This window comes from Pelecanus crispus, chromosome 5 (genome assembly GCF_030463565.1).
Source record: "Pelecanus crispus isolate bPelCri1 chromosome 5, bPelCri1.pri, whole genome shotgun sequence".
NCBI lineage: Eukaryota > Metazoa > Chordata > Aves > Pelecaniformes > Pelecanidae > Pelecanus > Pelecanus crispus.
The window spans coordinates 53828214-53855454 of NC_134647.1; the positions used below are offsets into that span (position 1 = coordinate 53828214).

The following is a 27241-nucleotide window of genomic DNA, read 5'->3' on the forward strand; positions in this document are numbered from 1 at the left end:
TGTTTGCACTGCTGTACCCAACCCTGGCATCACGGACCATTTCCCCACCAAGGGAAAAGCTCCTGGGAGTTTCCAGGACTGTGACCCAGCACCCACCCAAGGTGGTGTGACTCGTCCCTGGGCCTCTGGCACGCTCAGGACCATGCGGTGCTCGGATGCTGCCTATAGCACAGCAGAGGGACAGATGTGGAGCGGTTGGACTCGGTTGTTCCCAGGTCGTCCGTGCTCCTGTTTCCATGGCAGCTCGGCCTCTCGCAGCCTTTGCCGCCCACTGCAAATCCCCGCTAAGGAGAGGAGAGTCTCCTTCCCCAATGGCTGCTCAGCGCCAGCTCCTCGGCTTGCTGGCTGTGCACCAGTGTGCATTTGCTGTGGTGCTTTTCATGGGGGATTGCACAGAGCGGATGGGTGTTGGCTGCTTTGGGGGCCAGCTGTGCTGAGGGTGACGGACCTGGGGCAGGATCGGTCCCTGCAGCACAGGAGTGCATGCCTGTGAGCCAAGGTGAACATGCAGCAACTCCTCCAGCTGACGAGCTCTTGCCTGAATAACTGAGCCCTTTTTCTCCCTCCTGTAGGTTTTTGGCAATATCAAACTAGATGAGGAAAGCCACATTAACCGTCACAACAACTTCCGCAGCTTCCTGGGCTCCCTCATGCTCCTCTTCAGGTAAGCAACCATAGAAAACTCCTTTGGCAGCGTTTCTGGGCACAGATGTGCCAGGAGCTGGGCTGGGGAGGTTCTGACCGCAGGCTGTTTGGTGGAGGTCAGCTTTTGGTGCTAGAGAGCAGCTGGGCAACACAGGAACTCTTTTTTTTTTTTCACCCTGCCCCAAAAGGGATGGCCATCTCCTATCTCTTTGGACAGCCTGGCTGGGTGAAGTTGTCCCTGCGTGCCAGGAGCTACACCCCTATGGCTGCACTCATGTGGGTCCAGTTCAGTTGCTGCTGACCCAGGGCCTCGCTCCTCTGCACGCTGGAGATGTACTTAATTTGGGTAGAGGGTTGCACAGTTTCTTGTGAGGCTTCTCTTGGGGACATCCTGCTGCATCCCGTGCCACCGCGAGCTGCTGAGCATGGCTGTGTTGGGCACAGGAGTGCCACGGGAGAGGCATGGCAGGAGATCATGCTGTCCTGCCTGGAGGGCAAAGGCTGTGAGCCGGACACGACGGCGACATCTGGGCAGAACGAGAACGAGCGCTGTGGCACTGACCTGGCCTATGTTTACTTCGTCTCCTTCATCTTCTTCTGCTCTTTCCTGGTGAGTTCCTCCCCCCTGAGAGCCCTGGGGGTCCCTCTCATCAGCCCCCCCAACTTGCACCCCTGCCGTAGGGTCATCTGCCATCTTCCATCTTCCCATGATTACACTTCCTTTTCTCTCTCCCTTCCCTTCTCTGCTCCCTCTCCTCCCACTTTCCTTTCTCTCTGCCTTTTTCCCTTTCACTTAGATGCTCAACCTGTTCGTGGCGGTCATCATGGACAATTTTGAATACCTGACTCGGGATTCCTCCATCCTGGGACCTCACCACCTAGATGAGTTTGTCCGGATCTGGGCAGAGTATGACAGAGCAGCGTGGTATGTAGCCAGCTCCTTCTCTCCTGAGCAACCTCTCAGAGCTGGTTTTAAATAGGTGTCTCTGTGTTCTGCAATTGGAAATGGGCTGTGATGCCTGGGACGGTCAGGGAAGGGCTACTCTCACTTGCAGTTGTTACAACGGCAGCAGCCAGTTCCTACAATGCCTGGTGGCACAGGTGTCTTGGGTGATGTTCACTGTTTGCCATGGTATTTATCCTGAGTGCTGGAGATTCCTGCTCTTCCTCTCCTCCCCGGCCAGCAGGCAGGTCCCTCTCAGCCTCCTTCCCTGTCCCGGTGCACCAGCTGGGTGCCTCTGTCCTGAGAACGGCTCCATTGCCTGGTCCCCAGCACCCACAGCTCACCATCAGAGCAGGGCTGAGTGTGTCTCTGTGGGGAGACACTGGGGGTCTGCTGGACTCCTGCCAAGTCACCTGTGAAATGGGTTTGATGGGCTTCGGAAATTGTGTTCCTATGCTGGCCAGCCCACTCACCCCTCTAGAGACAGGAGGACTTTGTTTTCTGCACTCATGCCTTTGCTGATGACCCCAGCGAACAGGGCTCCCATTTGCAGGCAGCAGCCTGTTCCCAGCAATGGGATGGGTTCACAGTGGCCATATATACCCTGGATGGCCAGGCTTTGGCTCTGCTCCCACTGCTGTGCAGAGGAGCTGCTCTGTGCTGCTCCTCCCAGCATGGTCTGGAGCATCCCTAGAGCAGTGTGGAGCCCTCAGCAGCTCTGGGAGCATGTTTGCCCTACACTCATTCCCAGCTCCATGAAGGCATCTTGTGTGGCCCCTTCATTCCTCCCCCAGACCAGGGACAGCCTCTTTGGAGCCATTACCCACTACCAGTGTGCTGGGGAGCATGGGCAGTCTTAGCTCGAGAGCCCTTGGCAGCCACACACACTCCCTTTGTAGACTCTTCACCTCCACTGCTAATGTCCTGCCCCTCGAGAGACCAGCTCCAGCCAAGATATTATTTATGGCTAATATCATCAGCTCCTGGCATAGTTTCCTCCACTGTTTCTGTCCAACCCTGTGCAGCTCAGTGCTGGCCAGGTTCCTCCCCGCATGGCCTCCCTCAGCACTCTCACTGCTCTGCAAGGCCCCCATGAGCAGGTGGGTTTGCTTGTTAGCGGGTGACTGTGCCTTGTGCAAGGGGGAGAGGTCAGCATGGGTGAGCAGATGTCTTGATGGACAACTAGAGAAGAGAGAGGCGAGAGCAGAGAAACACCCAGCTGCTTGCTGTGGGGCTTCTCACCTGTGTCTTTTGGGAAGGATTTCTTCACACCAGGCACTTCATTCACTCTCACCCCGCATGTTGGTGGCCTGGGTCTCCAGGACAGTCACTGGAAAAGTGCCTGAGCTGTCCTATTGATGCCATGCACTCCTCTGATTTCTGAGCAAGTCGTGCTCTTTCATCACATGTAGCCAGTGATTAGGGGACGTGCACAGGCGCTGGTGGTGATGGGCCTGTGGGGGCAGCCCTGGCCCCCATTGCTAAGTGAGGAACGGGTGAGTACATCTGAATGGGTCCCATTACCTGAGTGGGGCAGCAGTTCTGCATCCTGACACCGACACCATCACATGAAGGTCTTGCAGGGAGGCTGCCCAACACCAGGGGAGCTCAGGGATGGGTTTTGCCCAGATGACTGGGTTAACTCTGGCCAGCGATGCAGATGGGATGGGAGGAGAGCAAGGAGAAACCAGAGGCAAAGGCGCCGGGTAGGACGGTAACGCTGATCTTGCCTCCTCGTGCGGTTTCCCTCCAAGCTTGTCTAAGGATGCCCAGGAGGCTGCAGCACACTGCACCTCAGCACTTCCACCCCACACGGTCCTGCTTCCCGAGGGGGTCTGCTCTGGAGTGGAGTGGGGAGCTCAGCACCCGGTGGCCCCTGCACCCTCTCCTGCTAGCTCTCCGCCTCAACGGCTTTGTTATTTCAGTCAGTGCAGGAGGGATACAGGCCGTATCCTGCGATGACTGCACCTGGGTCTGGGGAGGTGTGCTTCTGTGGGTGAGAAGGGGTGTGTGTATGGGAGGGTTTGCTTCTGATAATGTGTACCCTTGGCAGAGCGTGGTCTGGTGGTCAGAGCACAGGACTGGACTGCGAGAGACCTAGGTGCTAGTGCCAGAGCCACCAGTCACCAGCTGGTCACATTATCTCTCCCCATCTCAGGTTCCCCAGATATTGGAGATACAAGGGACTCAGCTGCTAACCTCCTTGGGACCTTGCGAGGACCAGAGAGTTGGCCATGCAAGGGCAGGCTCTCTGGTGGTGTGATGGGACACAACTCCATCAAAAGGGCTCGTGGTGGCGAGAATCCAACCAAGCTGCAGTCTCACCCTGCCTAAAATCCCAGCCCTCTCCCACCAGGCACAGACGGCCAGGGGCACAATGAGGAAGGGTGATGGGGTGGTGTTCACCACCAAAACTGTCCTTCTCCAGGGTCAAGATGGGTCAGTGTGAGGAGGTATGAGCTGACTCATGGTGCAGAAGTAGCTGATGCCCACAGCTTTCCCCTCTCTGGGTCTGACAGAGCCAGAAGGAGAAGAGCTGTGCACCCCCAAGGATCTTGCCCCACGGATGGCCCCAGCATTCCCCCGTTAAGCTCTCCATCCTCCCCTCCACCCTCTCAGTGTCCTATTAACCCACCTGTGCTTCCTTTGCAGCGGCAGGATCTCGTATAAGGATATGTACAAATTAGTACGGGTGATCTCGCCTCCTCTGGGCCTAGGAGAGAACTGCCCCTACAGGGTGGCGTGCAAGGTTTGCCTCCCAGTCCTCCGCCACAACCTGGCCACGGGACGCACCATCCACCCCTCCTTCCCCCCCTGCTCCACCACCACTGCGCCTCCCGAGGGAACCCTGACGTTGCTTTCCTTCGAGTTTAAAGAGGTCCGCGGCCTCCCAGAGCCAGCAGCTGTCCTCCTCGAGGGGAGGCATGAGTGGGGCCAAAAGGGGCTCAGAGCCTCCTGGGGTGGGTTTCAACAAATTGCGTCCCCCAGCCAGCCCCCCAACCCCGGCTCCATTGGCGCAGAGAGCCCCTGAATGGTGCCGGGCCAAATGCCACCATCCCTGCTTAACTTCTCAAAGTGCCTTCACGCGGGAGCAGGAGTTTTTTGGGGGTTCAGATGTGGTTTACTCCTGGGGGGGAGGGAAGGGGGACCAAAGGCAGGAGGATGTTGGGGACTTTGCTGTTGTTTTGGAGAGTGAGGACTGGGAGGAGGGTGGGGAGGCCAGGGTGACCCCTAACTTTGGGGGATGCTGTGCTGTGCCCAACAGACCCTTCTGCAAGTGTGGCACTCAGAGGACACACAACCACCTCTCTGGGGAGCAGGACTCTTGCTAGTCTTGCCCTTGGCTTCCCAGATGTGTTGGGAGGAGGTGGCACCTGGGCACATTTCTGGAGCTCAACATCTCCTCTCCCTCTGCTTGAGCCAAGCTCCCAGCTGCTGGCCATGAGTCCATGGCAGCAGTTTGGCTTCCTTGTGTCTTTCTGACTTGCACATTTTAAAAAAAAAATATTTTGGAGTGACAGTTGAGCAAAATCCTGCACCTGCTGTATTCTCTGAAGTGCCACAATACCCATGCCTGTGTTCATGGCACAAAAGGATGAACCACAGAGCTCGCTTTTCCCTCTGCATCCCTTGCAGCATCTGAGGAGATGTACGAGGAAAGCTCAGATGCCCCCAGCCTGTGATCTTGGCTCTGCAGGGGAAGAGGGTTCCTTGGCATGTTGTGTTGTAGCTGTGGCATCCTCCCTGCCACATCAGAAATGCTTCTTCCAGCCAGCATCCCTGGAGCGGGTCTGTCACCCTCCACAGTTGGTCACGGGGATGATGCACACATTTGGAATCTTGAAGTAGACCATGAGAAGTAAAGCAGAGCAGGTGAGACAAGACCTGGACTCTTGGTCATCTCATTTATGAAGAGGTGTTAGGGATAGGAGACTTCTTGCAAGAATCTCAGATGGCTCATCCATTCAAGGAAGGACTCCTTGCAGTCTTTCTGCTCTTTGTTGCATCCCTGGCAAAGGATGGCAGCTTTTCCAAGGGCACTTGCTCAGGTCCTTGCAGACAGAAGACACCTTCAAGAGAGAGTCCTAGTCTTTCTCATTTGACATCAGGGCTTCACTGGCAAATTCTGCTCTCCTAGGCTTGATCACCTGATGCTGAGAAGGGTACCTGTAATGCTTCCTGGGAAGAGAGAGCCCTGCAGCAGTCTGGGCCTTCTGCTGACTCTGTGGGATGGACAGAGCAGTGAAGGTGGATAAACTCAAGAGGCGGTGGAGGCAGAGAGAGTGAGACCAGCTTTTGCAGTCATGTGAGGGAGACCATCCCCATCTCTTCCTTGTGTTACCTTGGTCTCCTCCTCCCTGTGCATGGGGTATTTCAAGGACATGAGAGATTTTTCGGGAATTCCTAATGCCCTGGAACAATTCCCAAAAGGCAACTGATGAAGAAAGAAAACCCACGTTGTCATTGCATCTTGCCACCATGGTCCAGATCCCAAAATGCCAACCCAGCTTGCTCACCTTTCAGTTTGGTGAGCCTGCCCTTCAGATCACAGTGCACAGGTTCATATTCCTGGAGCCCACACCCCTCTCCTACCAGGCAATGCAACAATGATGACTTGCAGAAACAACCACCAATGTGTTTATGGAGTAGTGGACAGCCTGCTCTGGAAGAGATGGTTCTTGGGCAAGTTCAGGATGCAGCATAGTGGTGCAGCATAGTATGGAAGCGTACCTGCTAGGTCATCTGCAGGTGGGCTAGCAAAGGGGCATTGATGCAGGAAGGCTTCTCATGGAAGTCCAGCACACTCTGTCCTTATGCTGGGGAGAACAGGTCTTGTAACCAAATCTTGCTGGGACTGTATCCTGGCAGACAGCTCCACTCCTTGGGGCTATCTCTACCTTTCTTCATCCCCTCTGCTTCTAGCAGTCATGCAAAAATGAATCAAGGCATCACTTTTGCCCCCTAAACATAGCCCTTGAGACAGTCATGGGTCAGGCAAATGCTCCAGACATTCATGTCCCTATGGAGAATTCCTGCTCCTGAACCTACTCTCACATCACTTGCTGTTCTGGTACTCTGTTCCTAACAGCCTGGTATGACACAGTACTTATTTCCTAACCACAGGAGGAAAGACGTCTCCCAGATTTCCCCCTCCATCACTCACAGGGTTCTCTCAGAGCACCAGGACAAGCCATTAGTGCCTGGCAGTTTTACACAGGGCACAGCCACAGGGCACATCTCCATCCAGACACAGGACAGATGGCCAGCTCTCCCATCAAGGATCCACCTGGAGCGGGTGCTGGGACCAGCTCTTGGGAGCCATCCTATTCAGAAGGATGTCATTCCACGTTCCTTCCTGCGCTTCACTCCATGGGGATGTGGTTTCTGGGCACTGCTGTGCTGCTCAAGACGCTTTAAGGTCTCGGCTCTGAGAAGCAGCAAAGTATGCAGCCTGTCTGTGAGAACAGACTGTGGTCCTTCTTGGTCACTGATGCAAACTCTTCTTTTCATTGGAATCCATTCTTCCTTCATCGTGCAGAGAATTTCGGTATGAAAGACAGTGTCTGATATGTGCTGGGTACACTAAAATCCCCCCTGCCAGGAAGGGTGGGTGGAAGATCACTGTCTTGCTTCTTTTTTTGGACAAAGTTCTTGAGGATGAAAATTTTGAAGTCATCTTCTCCCCTTCAGACACCTGAAGTCAGTGCGCATCCAGTTCTACCAGGGTGCTGCTTTATGGACTTCTGGACCTGGATATTTCCTCTTGATCATCCCACTTAATAGTCTCCAGTGTTGTTATCAATCCTCTTTCCAACTCATTTAGGTGTGTCAGGTCCCAAAGGGGTTAGCTTGCCCAGCTGGTTCTCTGTGCCTGCACCCCAAACAGCTCCCATTGTGGGTCATCATCATCCCTAGTTCACATCCAAAATGTCAGGACTGATCTTGGTGGGGGCCTCTTTGGCCAAGGGGCTGCTTCCAAACCATCTGGTACCCGCTGAGAAGAGGAAGTGTCTTCTCCCCTTTTCACACTGCTCTCAGCACACGAGTAGGGAATTGGCCAGGATACCACGGGGAGTGCTTAATTTTTCAGCAGTGCCCTCTCTCCCAGGCCACCCTGGCTGAGATGGGTTCCTCTCCAGCAGCATCCTCCCAGCCCAGCTGTAAGGGTCAATGCCTTTGCTGTTGCGAGGTTGCTTGTGCCCATTAACCACCCTGAACATTGCAGTGCAGGTCGGAAGCCTGGCACAAGGGGAAGAAGAGGTGGCCGAGCCCAGAATCCCTGGGACATGTACTGAGCAGCCTCCTGGATGTGCACAGAGAGGGAGGCATAGCCCAAATATCTCAGCCTGGCAGAGGGCTCAAGGCGTCATCGGGTGGCCCATTTTTGGTAGCGTTCCTCACTACAGCAACCCTAGGCGAGTCCTTACAGAGCAGAGGAGCGCGAGGTGGGGGTCCATCCTAGCTGCCTCCCTTGGGAAACCCAAATGAACCCCAATGTTGGAAGGCCCAAACAGCTGCCTCTGCTGAGACTCTTTAAACTCCAACCTGGTGGAACTTGCAGCCGCATGTGGGAGAGAGCCAGGGCGGGAGCATGGCATGTACAACTTTTCCTCCCGTTTTTTTTTTTTTTCAGCCAATTCAGCATGCCTTTTGCACTGGTGCATGGTGGGAAAGTGGTCCATCCGCAGAGCCAGACGGAAGCAACTGGGCATCTTCCTTTGACAAGTGACCCTGGCCCACTGCCTTCTATGCAAGATGCTGCCTCCCAATTGCATAGACCTTATGAGCTGGGGATACACAGCCTTCTGGCTATGGGTTAGGTGGCAATGCAAAGCAATACCCAGGCCCCCCACCGGAGGGAAGACGCTACGGAGGCCACAGAGCACTGTGGTGCAAACCACCATTATCTCAAATAACCCATGGCTTGAGTGCCGTGTATCTGATTTATACCACTCACACACAGCCCTGGAACCTGTGGGACAAGTTGGGGGCTGCTGGAGGGCTTTAGGAAAGCGGTTGAGACCAGAGAAGGACTCCCAGACTGCTAGTGAGACAGGCGCTTGAGGCCAGCAGCAGAGAGTAGAGGAGTGAGTTGCTTTCTGCCAGCATTCCTGGGTCTGTGTGAGCAGTGCTATAAATCCACATCAGGACAGTCTCTCGTATGATTTGCCTTGATTAACGGGTTTCCTGTTCTTTTCCTGTTTGTCCGTTTGTTTTTTCTCTCCTGTTTTCCTGTACTATTTTTGTTTGTACGTTTTTCTGCTCTCTGGGAATGCCTCCTCTCTCTCTGCATCACCCTCCCTCCCCTTTCCCCTTCATGAGCAGTGGCCGAATCCATTACACTGAGATGTATGAAATGCTGACTCTTATGTCACCACCGCTAGGCCTCGGCAAGAGATGTCCTTCCAAAGTGGCCTATAAGGTAGATCAACCCTTCCTTCTATGGGGGCTAGAGCCGAGCAGGAGCCGGGGCTCGAGGGAGCTGCGGGAGGTGGGGCTGGAGGGAGCTGGGGAGGCATTGGGGGCATACAACATGTGTTTAGCTTTCTCCTGGGGAGCCTGGTGTGCTCAGAAGAGTCCTGGCCACACTGGCTGGTCTCCACTGCCCACACATGTGACGCTGCCATGGTCACTCACAAGCCCGAGGAGCTCTGGGGTGGAAGACCCCAGTGGAAGAGGAGGGGCAGGATCAGCAGTAGTGTGGAAGTGGGAGGGTTGGAGAAAATGAGGTGAGGAGCGACCCCGTAGCACAGTTGGGAGGGTAGGATGTCCCCGGGAGCTCACTGGCCCAAGCTCATACCCTGGGCTTGGAACCATCTTTGTCCCAGCCAGCTCAGAAACAGGGCTAAATAAAGCCCATGGAGATGGGAAGCAGGTGGGCAGCAAGGACATATCCTGAAGGAGCAGCTCTGCAGTGCGTGAGGAGCCAGGTGCATTGGCATGAGCTATGCCAAGGATGGCTTGTGCAGGGCAAAGCCAGGTGCCTTCAAGAAGTGGCTCTGAGTTTTACCCCCGTGCTCCTCCTGGGGCAGTGGCCAGCAGTCAGCTCATGGCACAGACGCAGTGTGCTCCTGGCTGTGTAGGCATGGAGCAGGAATGTGGGAAGCCCTGAAGGACATGGGGTAGGAGCTGAGTGGCTTTGCTGAGGGCAGCAGCTGCTAGGACAGAACCCGGAGCTACAGAGCAATGTGTTGTCCAGGTCTGGAGCAAACTGAAGCTTTCCTTGGCCACAGGCTGCTGCCTGCAGCTCTTTCAGCAGCATTCAGGGCTAGCAAAGGGGGGATTTCTGCACACTTGCAAACGTGCTGCCACCCTCTCCAGCTCACATGTATTTGTTCACACATGCATACATCCACCATCGCACTTTTCCAGGAGAAAAAGGGAGGCTTGAAGGCAGGGAAAGGACAAGAGAAGCCAGGGGAAAAGGAATGGGCAGGGAAGGGATGACCCAAGGTATTCACAAAGCAAAATATACTCTCTGGAAAGTGGATCTGGTCACTTCGGTTTGCACCCCGCCTGGCCAGGGTGGGGCAGGAGCATGGCGTGTCTAACCTGCCTTGGTTGCCCTTCTCTCTTTCCTTCTGCACTTTTTCTTCCCCTCCTTCCCTTCCCCACCCTTGGATAATTTGGACCCTGTGCATGTGCTGGCAACCTTCATCTCTGAAAGACGCAAAAAGGGAGCGCCAGGATGTAGCATGCTAGAGGAATCCAGCTGATCTGAAGTCCCTGAAGGTTAGGGACCCTCCTCTCCCCTGCCCCAGATGGGAAGGGTTGAGAGCCAGAAAGCCAAACCACCCGGGAACAGAAACCTGAGCCCCCTCTCCCCTTCACAAGCATTCCCCACGCCCGCATCCCTGACGGATCAGGTGTGTCTTCCCAAAAGTGCCGGGGGGTGCTGTGGCAGCCCCGGTGCCGTGTGGAGGGGGGCTCAGGGGCTGTTCCCGGGGCGCAGGAGGAGCCCTGGAAGGCAGTGAGCCGGTGTCCTGGGGTGGAAGGAGCCGGGGGGGTGGAGGGGTGATCCTTGCCCTTCTTTTTTGGCTGTGCTGTTTTGACACTCTTTGTTGCTTTTTATTTTTTAATTTTTTTTTCCCTTTTGTTTAATGTTTAATTTTTTTTCCTCCAGCCTGGTCGATGTGTTTTTCGATATTGTTTTCCGTCCGCTGTTTTCTTCTCTCTCTTGCGCAGAGACTGGTGCTGATGAACATGCCCGTGGCCGAAGACATGACGGTCCATTTTACCTCCACCTTGATGGCACTGATACGCACGGCCTTGGACATCAAAATTGCCAAAGGTAAGGTCAGTGGGGTAGAGAGGGGACAGAGCCAGGAGGGTTTCAGAGTGACCAGCACATCCTTTGGGTAGGCTGAGGACATCACAGCCAAATTGGGGTTGGCCACCCGGAGTCTGGCATGTGGGTGGAAGTGATTACCATGAACAGGCAAATTTCTGCTGCTCTCTATAAAAAAAATCTATTTCTTTAGGGAAAAGGCGGCCAGTTTTCCACTAGCTGCTTCTAGAGAGCAGAAACAGCTTGATGTCTACTGTGTAAAGGAGAGAGAATTCCCCTTCCTCCCCATGTACAAAACCAAACCAAGGAAGGAAAAGATCACATGTGCTTGGCTTTCTAAGGCTGGGGAACAGAAATCTCTCAGGGAAGATATAATGTTCAGAGCAGGAAAACCTGCTTTGTTGTTGTTGTTGGAAATGCTCTGATTCATCAGATCAAAAGCTTTCTGCAGAAATATGCCATTTTCAATAAAATGTCCCCTGGGAACAGCTCAGCTGGTGGTAGAAAACCCAACCCAGGGCAAGATATCAGCAAAAGCCCAGTGCTGAGACAGCTCGTTGGGTTCAAGCCCCTCTAGATAAAGCAGAGATTTGAACCTGGGTCTCCTACAGCTTGGCAGAGTTGCCTCGGGCTTGGGTGTTTCCATTTGGCATGTGTTGACAGCTCCCTTTGAGCCTGGGTTCCAAGCTCAGCAAATCCCTTCACCGCTGGCCAGAGAGCTCTGCTATCCTTGCACAGCATCACCGAATATTTAAGGATTTCAACCAAGTGGAGCTGCTCTTTCACCAGCACATGATCTGCTCACCAGAAAAGAGAAAGTGGGGCAGCAGCAGGTGTGTGTGGGCTGGAGTAGGATTGGAGCCGCAGAGATGGACCCAAGGCGAGCTTGAAGATGGCAGCTTTGAGTGGGAGGGCAGGGGATGGGGAGATGGAGGCACATATGGAGGGGATGGTAGGAAAGTTTCCCTGTGAGAGCAGGAGACCAGGCTCGCTGATGCAAGATGGCCCTCCCAGCCCAGAGCGAGCTGGTTGCTGCCTGTGAACCTCACTTCAGGATGGGAAAGGGGTGGTTTTAGTTGGATTCTGGTGTCAGGTCTTGACGTACCTGGGCCATTTTTTTTTTTTTGCCCGCTGTTCAAGGTGGTGCAGATTGGCAGCAGTTAGACTCTGAGCTTCAAAAGGAGATCCTGACCATTTGGCCTCACCTGTCCCAGAAGATGCTTGACCTGTTGGTACCCATGCCAAAAAGTGAGTCTCTGGCAGGGCTGTCATCGCTGCCAAGTTTCCATCATACCTGCAGCAGCTTCTTCCCAAAGGGAGGTGGGAACCTGGCAGACCTGTCCCCAGCTGCGGGAGAAGTTGGAAAAGGGGTTGTGTTGCTACAGGCTGGCTTCTGCCTTGCTCTGCCTGGCTGCTTGGGAACCCTCTTGAAAAATGCCCAGTTTGCAGTCATCTACTCCTGCCAAACCCAGAGTCTTCTGTAAATCATCTCTGGAGCATCTAAGGGCAGGAGGCTGATCATCACTTGCTCTGTTACATATGATGATGTGATGAAGATGTGTGTCTTGGTGGTTTATGATGATGCTTTCAAGCCATGGCCATCCATTTTATCTCCACCTGGAGTGTCTGGATGTTCATCTCTGTTTTGGAGCAGTGAGCAGACTTTGAGGGTCACCAGGGTATCCCACAGCAGGGCTCTTCCCGAGATCTGCGCTGGTGCCTTCAGATCTGCTGTTTCTGTTAAGACAAAAGTGTCCCCCACCTTCCTTCCCCTCTTATGCTCTCAGCCTCTGACCTGACTGTTGGCAAAATATATGCAGCCATGATGATCATGGATTACTACAAGCAGAGCAAAGCGAAGAAGCAGCGGCAGCAGCTGGAGGAGCAGGTGAGGCTCAGCAAGGCCGCGTGGTGGGCAGGAGGCGGGAGTTCAGAGCACTCTCGCTGCTTTCTACCATGTCCCGACCAAACCTGCAGCCAGCTGCATGGGATGCAGCTGAGGGATGAAGGTGGTTTTACAGGTTGGGGTTTGGTAACTACAAGGCATGCATACATGCATCCTCGGTCCCTGACAGCGAACACGAGTATGCCGTCGCCTTCCCAAGCAGTGGGGGCTTGGATGGTGAAGCACTGGTTGTTCATCTGCATTTTCTACAGCCTCAGCTTCTTCCTTTCCTCAATACAGAAAAATGCCCCCATGTTCCAGCGCATGGAGCCGTCCTCCTTGCCGCAGGAAATCATCTCAAACGCGAAGGCTCTGCCTTACCTCCAGCAGGACACCCTCTCAGGCCTGTGAGTAAATACATGAGTAAATAAATGAGGGGAGGTATTGCTGTTTCTTTTCTGTTCCTGCAGCCCTTGTTTTGTTCTTTGGAGCTGGAACTGGGATGCACGTAGGGTTAAAGAGCTGCCAAGAGCTGGGGAGACCCAGTCCTGGGCAGAAAGCTCTGGGCAGAAAGCTCCCAGCACAAAACTTTTGCAGGATCCCAGGTAGCTGGTGTGCATCAGCATCACCAATAGCAGCAGAGGTGGCCAAGGGGATGGCCAGGTGTCTGCATGGATGCTCTTCTTGTAGGACCATCCTGGCACTAAGTGCAAGCTCTCTTACCTAGGAGGGTCTGGGATGGACCTGAACCTCCAGAGAAGTTGAGCAGCGGGTCCCTGGGAGGTGCAGGTTTGGTGGGGGATCCCAGCACCCTGGCTGGGAGTTGAGATGAGATGGTGGGAGTTGCTGGCACTGTACTTGGGATGTCCCACTGCTGCCGTGGGACCTGGGGCACTGGTGTCCTCTCCTGCCCAGGAACCGCTTCAGCTGTCCAAGGAACATGATGTTTGTCCTGGAGGTCTCAGCCTTGACAGCCTGGGGGGCAAGCACGGGGGCTCCCCAGCTCTGAGCTGCTGAGGAGGCAATACCCAAGTGATGGCAGCACTCAGCTTGTGGCCTCCCTGAAGCTGGACCATCTTTGCAGGAGCAGCCGGAGCGGGTTCCCCTCGCTGAGCCCTCTCTCACCGCAGGAGATCTTCCAGCTGGCATGCATGGATCCAGCCCACGGGCAGTTCCAGGAGCACCAGTCTCTGGTAAAGTCATGCACTGCCTGGTGGGTGCTCACCTGTGGTCCCAGTGAGGATGCTGGTGGGCACAGGGAGGTGTGTGGCTGCTGGCTCAGTAGTGAAACGCTGCTCCCTGCCCCTGTGGCAGTGAGCACAGCAAAGGGATGGCAGCTGCTGGGTCACGCATGGATCCAAAGCAGGGGACAAATGTCCCTGGGTGTCCCCCAGCTGGGGCTCTGGTCCCTCATGCTCTGTCTGGGCACTGGGGACGCAGCCATCCCTGGACTAGCCCTGGCCGGTGGGGCCAGGCAGTGGTAGGCACTTTTGGGGTAAGAGCTGTGACCAGGGTCCAATGTCCTGCAGTAAAATATCCTTCTCTTCACAGGCTGCTCTTTTTTCCACTGAGTGCTCATTTCAGTGGGTTACCCCGTGCTGAGTGATGGTATCTGATGTTTTCGGATTCATGTTCATTTTGTTGTCAGTGCTGGTGTCCCCAGTCCCAAACCAAGCTGTCAGACTGTCTCCAATGGGAGTACACCCCTCCGGCCTCACACACATGCCGGCCAGCAGCAGCAGTGTCTGTGTGTGTGTGTGTGTGTGTGTATATATACATATCTATATATATCTCTCTCCATGTTTGTGTGTGCATTCGTGCACCACCCCGATGCTTGTCAGATGCAGTGTTGTACCACTGTGCATCTCCAGCCTGGTCCATGTCCCCAGGGTCTGTAGTACTCTGTGTGAGCTGTGTACCGCGCAGATGGGCGTACCCTGCCCTGGCCACCCCGAGCACGCCACTGTCCTGCTGGCAGGGAGGTGGCACATGAGACCCCCCCCTCCCCATAAAGTCACCTCCTAGCAGATCTCCAGGGTGACTCCCTGCCCGTCTCCTTGACACCATGTCCTGTACAAGAGTCCCCTAAATTGGGAATTAATGAAAGTGCAAAGGTGCCATGGTTGGCATGCTTTCCTTTAATGGGGATGTGGCCAGAAAGCCTTTAAAGCAGGGTCAGAGACAAAATCCCCTATGTTTGCCTGCTTCTGGCAAAAGGAGGAGGAGTTAAAGCCTGGGCAGTCATGGCATCCCCAGATCCAGGCAAGATTTCCACTGCCACTGAAGAGGTACAAGATGAATTGGTCATCAGGCGAGCCTGAAGCACCACATCTGGGTTCACCTGCAATGGATCGTGACTATTTTTCAGTGGTGACGTGACGGATGATATGTCTTAGACTCCCTTTTTGTCCCACTTAAATTCTGCCCCCGGTTGAGCGAGCAGGGCTGTCCCCTGCAAATGGGACAGAAGCAGCATGCTGCCCTGCTCCAACCCCATCCCAAGAGCTTGGCTGTCTGTTTATTTCCAGGAGCCAGAGGTTAGGGAGTTTCAAAGAGTGCAGCCCTCTAACCGTGGCAGCTGCCTTCCCGTGGACACTCAGGACCATGCTGTCTCTGGGAGGGCCTCCTCCATGCCTCGTCTCACTGTGGATCCCCAGGTAAAACCAAGCAAAGCCCCCACGGGTGCCAGGTCCAAGCAAAGCCCACCAGGTAACATTGGGGCTTCTCTTCATGCTGAGCAAGTCCCACGAGCCCCACAGCTTCCCCAGCACCCCAATGTTGGAACATCTCTCCATCTTTGGGGTGCTGCACAAGTAGGAGAGCTGCTGTTCCCCTACATGGGTGACACTGGTAGCAGAGAGCAGCCAGGGGAATCGGTCTCCAGGCTCATGTGGGAGGTCCATGGTGGAGCAGGGCCACGCTGGGAGGTTGCAGGGTCACCCTGCAGTGGGACACCCCTCCTTTCCTCCAGCCCTGGGCACTGGCTGAGGTTCAAGGAGTCCCAACCTGGCTGTCAGATGATCTCCCAGGTGATGAAACACCTTTTCCTTCCTTTCCTGTTGTCCCAACACACATGCTTCTCCGTCTGTCCAGGGGAACCCAGGCCACATCTCACCTCCTCGTTTGTCTGCCTGGTTTCTCTGTTGTTCTGTCTTGTACTCAGCCTCCACCAAGACACAGATGCTCTTACAGGATTTGGTTTTGCTGTGAAGTCTCTGGGTCTGCTTTCTCACAGAGGTCCTGGTGTCGGTGCTGGTGTGACATGTCGTGGCACTTTGGGGAGGTGTGAAGAGGAAGGGAGTCTTTGCCTTGTGGGCTTTATGGACCATTTGGCAGCAGGGGAGATGATGAGAAGATGGGAGCAGAAAGGGTACAGTGTGAGGAGAGAAGACAGGGAGAATGGCCTGAGATTGCAGAAGCAAAAAGCTGCTAGAATAAAGCAAAGGAAAATATAGAAGGATGTGATGTTTTCCACAAAATGTGAGAACATGAGCTAGAAGGAGGGGAGAAAGTAGAAAGGAGAAGCATAGGAGGGAGAAAGAAAAGGAGAGGGAAGATAAAACAAGAGCATGAGCAGGGAGAGAGGGAAGGAGTGCAGGGGATGGGGACATGGGAATAAATGAGGACCAGGGAGGGGTCTGGAAAAGTGGCAGCGGCCAGGAAGATAAACACTGAGTGAGGGGCACTGGGGAATCCCCTCTCTGTCAATGATTTCTTCTTCAATGTCTCTGTTTGCTCCACCTCACCCTGTTTTCAAGGTGGGGAGGGATGCCGAGACAGCCTGGGGGGCAATGGCCTGGTACCCCCCATCTCCCCACACCCGGGGCAGGATGCTGCTGCTCTTTCCCTGACACGCAGAACCTTGGCTTGAATCACAGTCGCTGGCTTTCCTTGTGGAGCACAGTTCCCAGCCTGCTGGGACAGGGGAGCTCACAAACACAAAAGCTAAACCCCACTTTGCTCCCGCCCCTGATTTGTGCAGAGATTATTTGGGGGGCTGTGCTCAGGCTGGTCGTGCCACCACCCTGAATCTCCCCATCCCAGAGGTTGGTGTGCCAGTGATAATGGGTGAACTGGTAATTGCTCGACCGCCATCCCCCCCAGCCCTGTGCGGCACTAACACGCTCCCCGGCCGGCCGGGGTTGCTTGCAGGTGGTGACGGACACCAGCTCAATGCGGCGATCATTTTCCACCATCCGGGACAAGCGCACCAACAGCTCCTGGCTGGATGAGTTCTCCATGGAGCGCAGCAGCGACAACACCTACAAGTCCCGCCGGCGCAGCTACCACTCCTCGCTCCAGCTCTCCGCCCGGCGCCTCAATGCTGACTCGGGTGAGCCCCATCCCACACCAATGCCAAAAAACCCCCCAGCCAAGCATTCCCCACTCCTGGGGAGGGGATGGTGGAGACTGATGGGCATGTCCTGCAGGCCACCGGTCCGATGGGCATCGCTCGGGCGGCAGGGAGCGGGGCCGATCCAAAGAGCGTAAGCACTTGCTGTCCCCTGATATCTCCCGCTGCAACTCTGAGGAGAGGAGTCCCCAGGCGCATGACGAGTCACCAGAGCGGCGGCGTGAGTCCCGGTCACCCAGCGAGGGCAGGTCGCAGACACCCAACAGGCAGGTGGGTGACAAAAACCCCTTCCTAAGCACAAAGGGAGGTGTAGAAAAAGCCCCTTGCCAAAACCGGGAAGATAAGCCCCAACTCCATGAGCTCTGCACTGTGTCTTCTCCCTATGGTGGCATCTTTGTGTCCCCTGTGTGCTGAGCAGGTTGGGGCTCTCAGGCACCCTGCAGAACATTTGGGGAGAGGGGTGGATCTCCACACTGATCCTCTTACCGCTGTGGCATCCAGTCACTGCCAAGGTCAAGGTGTCCCAGCTACACAAGCCTGGAGATGCCAGTGCTTGAGTGTGCTCGAAGCCCATGGAGATGCTGCCCATCTGGTCTGTACCAGCAGCTGGTGAGCTGTCAGCTCTTCCCACAGCGGGTTTGCGGGTGCTTTTTACTTTTGACCACCAAGAGCAGACACCATCCTCATCCCTGGAGCAGCCCCTGAGGCAGGGATGGGGCAGGCGAGGGCGCAGCAGGGTCTCATCCAAGCAGGAAGATGCTCCGGGGAGCCCAGGCGCAGGGTGGGGGGTGAGTGGGTGCAGGGGACTGCCCGTTGCCCCTGTATTCCCCAGCGTGTCTTGGTGCATTGCAGGGACCGGGCTCCCTGAGCGAAAGCTCCATCCCCTCCATCTCGGACACCAGCACACCCCGGCGAGGCCGCCGCCAGCTCCCGCCGGTGCCCCCCAAGCCACGTCCACTCCTCTCCTATGCCTCCATGCTGCGGCACACCGGAGACGCCTCGCCGCCCGCCGAGGAAAGCGAGGGGGGGTCCCCGCTCCTCTCCTCCACCCTGGAGCCCAACGCCGCTGGCCTGACCGAGTCTTCCAGCTCCCCGGCGGGGAAGCAGAGCCGACAGTCCACCCCACAACGCTACATCTCGGAGCCCTACCTGGCCCTGCACGACGACTCGCACGCCTCAGACTGCGGTGAGGAGGAGACGCTCACCTTCGAGGCGGCCGTCGCCACCAGCCTCGGCCGCTCCAACACCATCGGCTCGGCCCCGCCGCTGCGGCACAGCTGGCAGATGCCCAATGGGCACTACCGGCGGCGGAGGCGAGGGGCAGGGCAGGGCGTGATGTGCGGGGCCAGCATCGACGTGCTCAGTGACACCGAGGAAGACGACAAGTGCTAGAAGCTGCCCCCCACCCTGTCTCAGCTCCCCCCTGCCCCGCCACCGCCCTGCCCCTCTCCAATGCATGCTCTTCGCCACGCCTGGGAATGAAACAAAACCAAAAACAAATGCAGGGGAAAAGGAGAAAACCAAACTGACCGGAACGGAGGGGGAGAAAAAAAAGAAAAAAAAAAAAAAGTCTTTGTGCAAAAAAAAAATTAAAATCTGTCGACTTTCATTTATTATTATCACTTTTTTTTTCTGCACAGAGAAGCATTTGATGGGCAGTGGAGCAGCCCGGCTGGGTGCGCATGCTGGGGGGCGAGTGAGAGCCCTCCCCAGCTGCGGCCCCGCTCTCTGTCCTGAGCGGGACCCCCGGGAAGGCTCGTCCTGATGGTTTTCTGCTCCCCGAAGCCAGAGAGTCCCAGCAAGGGGGTACCGGGGGCCCCCTTTGCTCTGTCGCTTGGGCTTGTGCTGCTGTGGCTTTGAATTTCCCTCCCTGAGGGTCTCATCCAGCCTAGAAAAGGGGCAAGGTGTGATGGCGGGGTGCGGTGGGCCAAGGGGTCGGGGTGCACCAGGCAGACCGGAGCGGCTCTGCCTGCTGGGGAGGGGGCAAAACCAAAGCCAACTGGTTTGTACTGGGGCAGGCGGGAGCAGGGCGGGGGGGGGGGCTCAGTGCTGCCGAATGTATCCTGTCTCCCACCAACATATATTTATTTATATACGGAGAACTCTAGGTGTGCCTGTGTGTATATACGGTATGTGTGTGTATATATATTTATATGCTGTATATATAAAGATATACACATACATGGATTTGTTTTAGTCATCTGACAATGCTGGGGAGCCCCTTGGGGTTTTTACTGCCCACTGCTGTGCACCCGTCGCTGTAGCAGAACATTGGGAACGTCACCCCGCTCCCCTCGCCCCATCCCTGATGTTTCCAGTGGTGGGAATTGCATTTTCTCCATTAGACATGGCTGTGGCCCGGGGTCTTCAGGCAGCTCTGCTGCTGGCTGTGCCGTGCGGTGCCTGTGGGAGTGGGATGCCCAAGGGATGAGGACGGGGCTGTCCCTGGGGGTACGGCTCGCTTGGCGCCAGCGGTGCCAAGTGGGTGATGGCAAACCTCTCAGAGGCCTCTTTGCTGTGTTTTCCCAGGAAAAGAAGATTGCCACATCGGCAGGTGAAAGAAGATGTTGTGCGTGCGTGACGGTACCCTAAGATCTGTCCTCCCGGCAGAGGAGCCCGGCTTCGGCACCTCCCCTCCCTTGGTTTCCCCTGCAGCCATGGCCCCTGCCTGCTCCCAGGACCTGGCACCCCCTTTGGAGGGGGGCTGCCATGGGGGTGCCTGGGTTTGCAAACCCCATGGCCCCGGCGTGGGGGCAGGTGGGTGTCTGAGAGCTGGTGGGGCTTTGGGAGAGGAGCGTGGTCTGGGGGGGGGTGAGCAGGGTGGCTCATGCCTCCTGCAAATACTGAAAATGTAGTACAGGGCCACCTTCCAGCACCGGTCATTCATTAATCTGGCAACTATGTGCTGTCAGCTCTAACAATCCACATGCACCCTCAGCTGTGGCTGCGATGCATTGCCTGCCAGCCTGAGGAGGTGCTGGTGGCCTTGTGGTGATGGGTGTCTCACCCTGGCAAACACTGGTGTGTTTCTGCTGAGCTGTGTCCGTCTTCACCCCAAGCGTGGTCCTGGGGAGCCGGAGGGTGCTGTGCCTTTGGAGCCTCAGGGAAGGGCTTGCTCCATGGGCTGGGGGCCTGGTCAGTGTGGTTGGACCATGCATGGCCATTTGTGTGCAGATGGGACGTGGCCTTCAGCCCGCTGGGCTGGGCAGAGGGAGGTGGCACAGCTCTCGTCCTGCCCTTCCTCCTGCCCATGGCTTTGCTCTGCTGTGGGTTGTGGTCAGGGTCCTTGGGGCTGTTCTCCAGCCCCTCTGGCTGGCCAAGCAGCAGCTCTGGCCAGGCTTTGCTTTGGTCCTGGATAACCCATGTCTTCTCCTGACCAAAAGATGCTATGGGCACAAACATCCCCATTCCTGCATGTGCAGATCAGCTCCTGCCCCGATTGCTTTGTGAGCTCGCCCAGAGGAGCTCTGCTTTGTGAGAAGCAAATCCCACCAGCTCCAAAGGCTGCCCAAGCCTGGGCTCAGTCATGGACCAAAACCCCTCTTTCTAATGGTCAAGCTGCCCTCTGCACACCTGAGGAGCAGGTTTTGCTTATGGGGCCAAAACCTCCTGCTGCCTTGATTGGTCCCTGCCGGTGGGTGGCACCTCTGCTGGCCCTGCTGGCCCCCCACTTCCTGAACAGACAATTCCAGCTGCCAAATGATCCAAAAATTCTCCAGGAAGCCCTCTCGATTGCTCTGGCTCAGCTCCTGCATCCCTCATCTCGGTGCTTGGGGGCAAGCCATGCCCCATGCAGCTGTGGGGAAGGTTCCGGGTGCTGGCTAGCAGCATGGGCATCTTCTGTCCCCTTCTGGGCATCACTTGTCCCCTTCCAGCCATCTGTGAGCTGTTCATGGCTTCAAGCTGAAGATGCTGGAGCATTGCTCCCTGTGCTGGAGTTTGGGGGAGCCAGGCCTGATGGGCAGCGTGGGACCACGTGGGGGCCAGGGCCAGGGATGCGGTGGTGTTGGGGGCCAGAGGAGGCGATGCCGTACGTGCTCTAAATATAGATGCTGGCATCGTCTACTTCTAAATGTAGAAAGGTATCTGACAATACACTGGGCTCTGAGTAACAGCCTGTGGGGAGGGGAGGAGGCGGCTTTTTGTGTCTGTGCCTGTTGGGTGGGAGGGAGGGAGGGATGCTCTTGAAGGGGGGGCACATTTCATGTGGATTTCAAGCTTTGGGCGTTTTGCTTTCCTCAGCCCCAGAATGGGGCCAGCGAGTGGTGTGCAGCAATGCTCTGCAGTGGTGGTACCGGCCGGGGCAGAGCACCTTGGGGTGCACCCACACGTGGCAGTGGGCTGCAATGTCTGAACCTGAACTTTTTGGCATGTGAAAGACCTGTGTTTTACTAACATACAGAAACTGTATGAAGCAAACCAGAGCCCCTTTTTTGCCGGGGGGGAGGGCAAAAATGGCCTGCTCCTGTCTCTCCTGCAATAGCCGCAGTCCTGCTCCCGCAGCAGGAGGGCAGTCAGGGACCTGTGAGAACAAGGTGGCACCTCCAAAGCACGTCTCTGAAACCAAAAACAAGCCCCAGGATAACCACGGAAAAGACTACACCAAGGGGGAAGGAAAAACAGCCCCGAGGCACCGTTGCAGCCTGTGTCTCGCTTTTCAAGGCGCTGGACTCACTTTGCTGCTGTATGATCTCTCGTCTGTGGCTTTTTGGACATATCCTTCACCTCCTGGACACCTGGAATCTGCCACTGCGCTTGCTGTTGGTGGCTGCTGTCCGTGTTTGACCATGGGAGGGAGGATGAGAAAGGGGGGGGGGGATGTGTTTCAACCTCTGCCTGCAGAAGACAAGCCCCTGCCCAGGCAGGAATTCACCAGTAGCATGCAACTGGTTCCCAGTTTGGAGCTGGGACTGGGCTCAAAGCCCTGCAAAGCTCCTGGGGGGGCCACGGAGAACGTGCGGGGAGATGAGGCAGCCCCAGAGCATGGAGACCCTCTGTCCCCTCTGGGCTGGCTGTCCCAGCCTCATCCTCCTGTCCCCCCCGTGAGGCCTCAGAGGGCAGAGCCCCCCTGGTGTGGGGCTGGCAGCTCCTGGGGCCAAGGGACACTGGGTGGGCAATGCTCTGCCTTCATCCCCCAGGCACTGTGGCGAGATGTTGTAACATAACATGCTCGTTTGGACCCAAACAGGGAACCAAAACGACTGATGGTGATGTACAACTTCAATGTTTTTTGTCAAAAGGAAGGAAAAATAAAACCTTGTTGTAAAGAACTGCCGTGGACCCCATCTTGTTGGCACCTCTCCCTGCACTGGGGGGGCCGCAGGGACCTCAGGTGAGATGCTGGACCCCTGCAAAAGGTCCCCATGGCAGGGAGGGAATGACAGACAGCCTGTGCTGGGCAGCCCTGTCACGTGGGGTGGGGTGTTCCCCAGTGTAGGCACAGGGGCCATTCCCCTGACAATGCTGCCCTGGCACCCAGGCAGCGTGGGGGGCTGAGAAGGAGAGAGGCAGGGAGCACATTTGGGAAGGGTTGTCACTGCAGGGGAGCTGTGGCTTGCGCCTGGCTGCTTCCAGACACGCCGGCTGGGTGGCACTGGGGGTCTGGGGGCATTGGGGAGGGGCCAGGGCCAGGAGCTGGAGTACCTGTTAATGGCGGCACTGCAGCAAACTGGCCAGGGGAAGCTGAAAGCATCACAGTGACATCGTATTGCTAGAGAAATACAAGGGAGCACCAGCTTGTAAACCAAGGGCTTGGAAAACCTGCTGGGATCCCAGGCTTTGGGGGATTCAAACAGCTTGGAAACCCCTCCACGCCTGTGCCTGGGAGATGTCAAGTGGATTCAGATGCTGTTGCATGGTCCAAAGCTCATGGGTGAGTTGTCAAGCAAAGATGCTGAAGTCAGGTCTTATATTTCTTTTTTGCAGAGCTGTTTAAAGCACAAAAAGTTCTCCGGCAGTCAGAGGCGAGTCAGCAGCCTGTGGCAGTCTGCAGGCTGAGCACGGGTGACAAGGATATTTTATGGCTTTTCAACAGGACCCTTCTTTTTCTTTGCTGCTGAAGGCAGAGTGCTGTGCCATGAAGAGCTCAGGGAAGGATGAATGCAATTGCTCTGCTCATCTGGACCACTTTGAGCTGAGCTTACCCTGTGTGTCTCCCATGTGCTGCTGCCCCTCTGTGCGTGGTGCCACCAAGGACCAAGTCCAAGTGTCATGACCTAAAGGAACTGGCTTTTTGTTGCGCTTCACTTTATGCATCTTTCCCTTTATTTCCCAAATGCTGTCAGGTTTGGTTTTCAATTCTTTCGCTTGTGAAGTGCTAAAAAGCATGTTTTCAGAGGGAACTGTACGGTTCCATAGGGACATCGCCCAGGAGGTGGCCCACCTTTGAGGGCACTTGCCCATGTGATGGATGCAGTGACAGCCAGGGGCTGGAGGAAAAGCCCAGGATTTTTCAGGCTGGGAAGCACATTTCCATTTTACAGCCAAAAAAGTGATCTGCATACCTGACTGTGGGGAAGGCTCTGCAGGGTGGTGATGCTTTCTTCCTCGCTGAGGGCTTTGCACTGGCATTGGAAGCAGTTTAAGGAGAGAACCGTCTCCTGTGCAGGTCAGAAGTCCTGCATTAACATTTTTTGAAGTGAGTGTCTTAAGTTTGTACTGCCCCAAATGTTTTGAAAGCAGGACTGAGTGTGCAGGTCTCTGATGGACACCCCATGGCGCCCTGCCTGGGAGGCTGGTGATGGATGTAGCTACCTGAGTGCTTAAACTCCCCTGCTGCCTTTTCCCAACTCCCCTAACATATCTGAGTCCATGAAAAAGATACCTGGAGCAACACAGGGGAGGCAGAGCTTCACCCTAGCAAGGGAAACTGGTGCTGCAAAACGGGGAGCCTTCACTGTTGGAAAGCCAGTGCTCTGCCTGGCAGGCACAGAGGCTAAAAAAAGCCCCTTGACAAATGGAACAGAAAGGTTAAAATTATCTGTACATCATCTGAATAACAATGGCAATGCAGATTGTACCTGCTTATAATAGCTCCAGGAGACAGGGGATAAATCGGGAACAAAAGGACCCCAGAAACAGATGCTGCTGGTGTGCGGCTGGCAAAAGTGCTGGGGCTGCTGCTCCTTGCAGGGCCTGGGGAGCTGCAGGGGACAGGGCCACCAGAAGTACCAAAACCTGGCCTGTGTGTGCTCCCCTCACTTTGCCCTTGGGTGCTCCAGGGCCCTTCTAGCCTGGGTCCTGGCAGAGCTGCCCAGGCAGCTTGCAGGTTCCTGGGTTGTGGGAACAGTCCCTGCCTGCAGTACCCGCGTCGCAGCAAGTGTTGTGCTTGTCTTGCATCCAGGTACCTGGGGAACATGAACAGTCCTTTTTCCTGGGACTGCTGCAAATCATCATCCTGTAACCTGGCTCTTCTTCCCGGGAAAAGACCCTTCCCAGGAAGAAGCCTCATCTAATTAGACTTTTTTCTCTCTGTCTCTGCCCTGCTTTCCTCCTACTGCCCCCTGCAAAGCTAAATGAAAGCACATGGCACTGGGTGCATCTGTAACTCTGCGGGCACTGGCTCTTCCTTAAAGGCTCCCCAGATTATTTTTAAGGCAGGATGCCAGCAGGGTGCTGGGAGGGCTGGGCAAGTGGATGGAAACCCAGCAGTGGCAATCTGCAGCCAAAATCACCCGATGCACTCAGCTCAGAGCCGTTGCAGGGCTGAGAGCTGGATGCCTCTGCAGCGGCCCAGCGCACAAGCGAGCTGCCGTAAGGACCAGGGCACGGATGCGATGCACCTGGCAGGCTGCTCCAGCAGACTTCAGCAGAGGTACTGGTGCCACTTGGGCTACAAGGGAGAGGGAATAAGGATAAGAGTTAAGGATGTGCAGTTATTTGCCAAAGCCAGGCCTAAGCTAGGCTTTTTCTCCCTCTCATGTGCCCTCCCTTGGGACCCAGTCAGTCCACTTATGGAGCAATCTGCCATAGATGATGTGATTTTCAGGCTGATTTTCACAGATCTGCATCATGGCCATCATGAATGATGTGGGGTTTTTTTCCTTTCCAAAAGGGGAGGAGCAGAGGAAGGAAATAAACCTGAGGATTATACCTCCCAGTGGAGTTTAATCCTATGCTAAATTCAGCAAACGGTGCCTGGGCAAACATGAGAGCTTCGGGCCACAGTGTTGCACCTCTGGGTCCTCTGGGCAAAGCACGGAGCATGCAGGACCTTCAGCCAGAGCCACAGCTCCCAGCTGCCCCCTTCCCTTGACCTCTGAAGTGTTGACAGGGGCTCGCAAATGGCCTTATTTCATTGCTAATTTACTTGGGGGTGGGGGGAAGTGCAATCAAGCTTTTTTTAGGTTTTTCTCACTGATCAAAGGGTGGGTTTCATTTACACAGCCATAATTTTTTAAGGACCTGTCCCAGCTTGAGCCCCTCTTCTTCCAGCATGTGATACTGCACTATATTAGCAAGTCTCACCTCCTTTAGCAGCTAGGAGCACATTAGGAAACCAGCGTGAGCTGTGCGAAGGAGCTGTGAATTAGCAAAGCCTCCCCTGCCCCTTGGCAAAGCCTTGTCTTACACCTTCTAGCAGGAATAGGAGCTGCTTTCTGCAGCAGAAGTGAGAGCAGAGGGTGTGCAATGGAGGGGGGGCAATGGGACAGGCCGTGAATCCTTGCATCCTCTCAAGGACACAGCCTTGGGTCACAGCCAGTCTGCCACCTACAGCCCAGGCTATCCATACTGGTCCTGGGAACACGGGCCTTACTGTGGCCCCGTGTCCCTAAATGCCCGGTGTCTCCAGCTGTGCATGTCCCATGGTGGATGGACCCCTGTTGCAAGGACAAACTTCCTTGCCCCCAGATCTCAGTGATCACTTAGGGGTGGAAGATGCCCCAGCAGGTAGCAGGGAAGGAGAGCAACGGAGGGTGCAGCGAGGCTGGGTTGACTGAGAAAGCCACCCATGCCCACCTGCTCCTCTTTGCTGCTTGGGGACATTTCTGTGACGAGTGTTGGAAAATCCCTGCTTCACCTGGTGCTGGTTTGGGAAGAGGGACATCTTCCCACCCTGCACCAAGTGGACCAGTGCTGTGGAGAACCAGCTTGCTCTGCCACACCTGCAATGTCTCAGCAGCACCGGCGGGGATGAAGACCTACAGCTGACAGAGAAACAGGCAGATGGGATTATCAGTCACATGTGCCACCACTCTCTTCGTCTTAGCCTCTTTTTCCCTGCATTAACTCCTTGAGTGGGTTTTCAGCCTGTGCTAGCGATAGCGATTTGATGCTTGACATAATCAGCGTCTTCCTGCTGTCTGTGAGAGGCTGGTGGGTGTTTAAACATGCCCGTCGGGACGTTTCTGAGCAAGGCTGGCCTTCCCCTGCATCGCAACCCAGGAGCATCCCAGCACGAAAGCCTCCGTGGGCACTGGAGATCCCAGCAGCTCACAGGGGAAAGGCCTTTGCAGCTTCTTTGCCCACTCCCACCCCAGTTTATGCTGTCCCAGATGCAGCCCATCACCACCTGCATGACAAAAAGAGGTTGACCTGCCTAATTGCCTTTGCTAATTTGCCCCTCTCTTGCATCGCTCTCTTTGCTCTGATCATTGGCCTAGGAAGAGCTTTAGAGATACGCTCTGGTGACAGCAGCTAATGGCTGGGAGTCATCTCAGCCACAGCAGGCAGCTTTCGCTAGACCTTATTCTCCTTCATGTGTGCTCCCTGAGCACACCTGCCCAAGGAAAAGGGGTAAGAGAGAAGGCTGGCCCAAAGCTGGAGTTAGCCACCAGCTCTGAGTGCTGCACATCAACTAATACCAGCATAGGCTTGTTCTATGATTACTTATCACCTCTGACTGTAAAGCTGTTGCTGCCCTCTGAACCTCTGCCTCCACCACACCACCATGTTAGAGCAACCCCTTCAAAATATTCAGCCAAAGCAAGCGGACTGTAGAAGACCATAGCAGAAGGAGATTGTGCAAATAAAATCTGCAGCCCTTGCTGGGATTAGCTGTTCCCAGACCCTGTTGTTTGCACTTGCTGCGTGCACACACCTTCTGCCAACACACATGTGCCACTGTGAGGCTTGTGCGGTTTGGAGACAGAGGTGCCAGCACTGGGTGTACCCCTGGGCTTCCCA

General features: G+C 55.5%; 1 protein-coding gene across 1 annotated transcript in view; it reads left to right on the forward strand.

The window, feature by feature from the left end:
• The window catches only part of CACNA1E (calcium voltage-gated channel subunit alpha1 E), a 114035-nt gene extending 95527 nt beyond the window's left edge, over positions 1-18508 (forward strand). Inside the window, exons 37-49 of the mRNA XM_075710071.1 lie at positions 573-664; positions 1090-1255; positions 1443-1570; positions 4241-4337; positions 10775-10880; positions 12018-12125; positions 12665-12765; positions 13063-13169; positions 13847-13955; positions 15291-15419; positions 16915-17095; positions 17193-17386; positions 17969-18508. Coding sequence (XP_075566186.1) covers positions 573-664; positions 1090-1255; positions 1443-1570; positions 4241-4337; positions 10775-10880; positions 12018-12125; positions 12665-12765; positions 13063-13169; positions 13847-13955; positions 15291-15419; positions 16915-17095; positions 17193-17386; positions 17969-18508 — 2058 coding nt within the window. The remainder of the gene's footprint in view (positions 1-572; positions 665-1089; positions 1256-1442; positions 1571-4240; positions 4338-10774; positions 10881-12017; positions 12126-12664; positions 12766-13062; positions 13170-13846; positions 13956-15290; positions 15420-16914; positions 17096-17192; positions 17387-17968) is intronic.
• The last annotated feature ends 8733 nt before the right edge of the window (positions 18509-27241 follow it).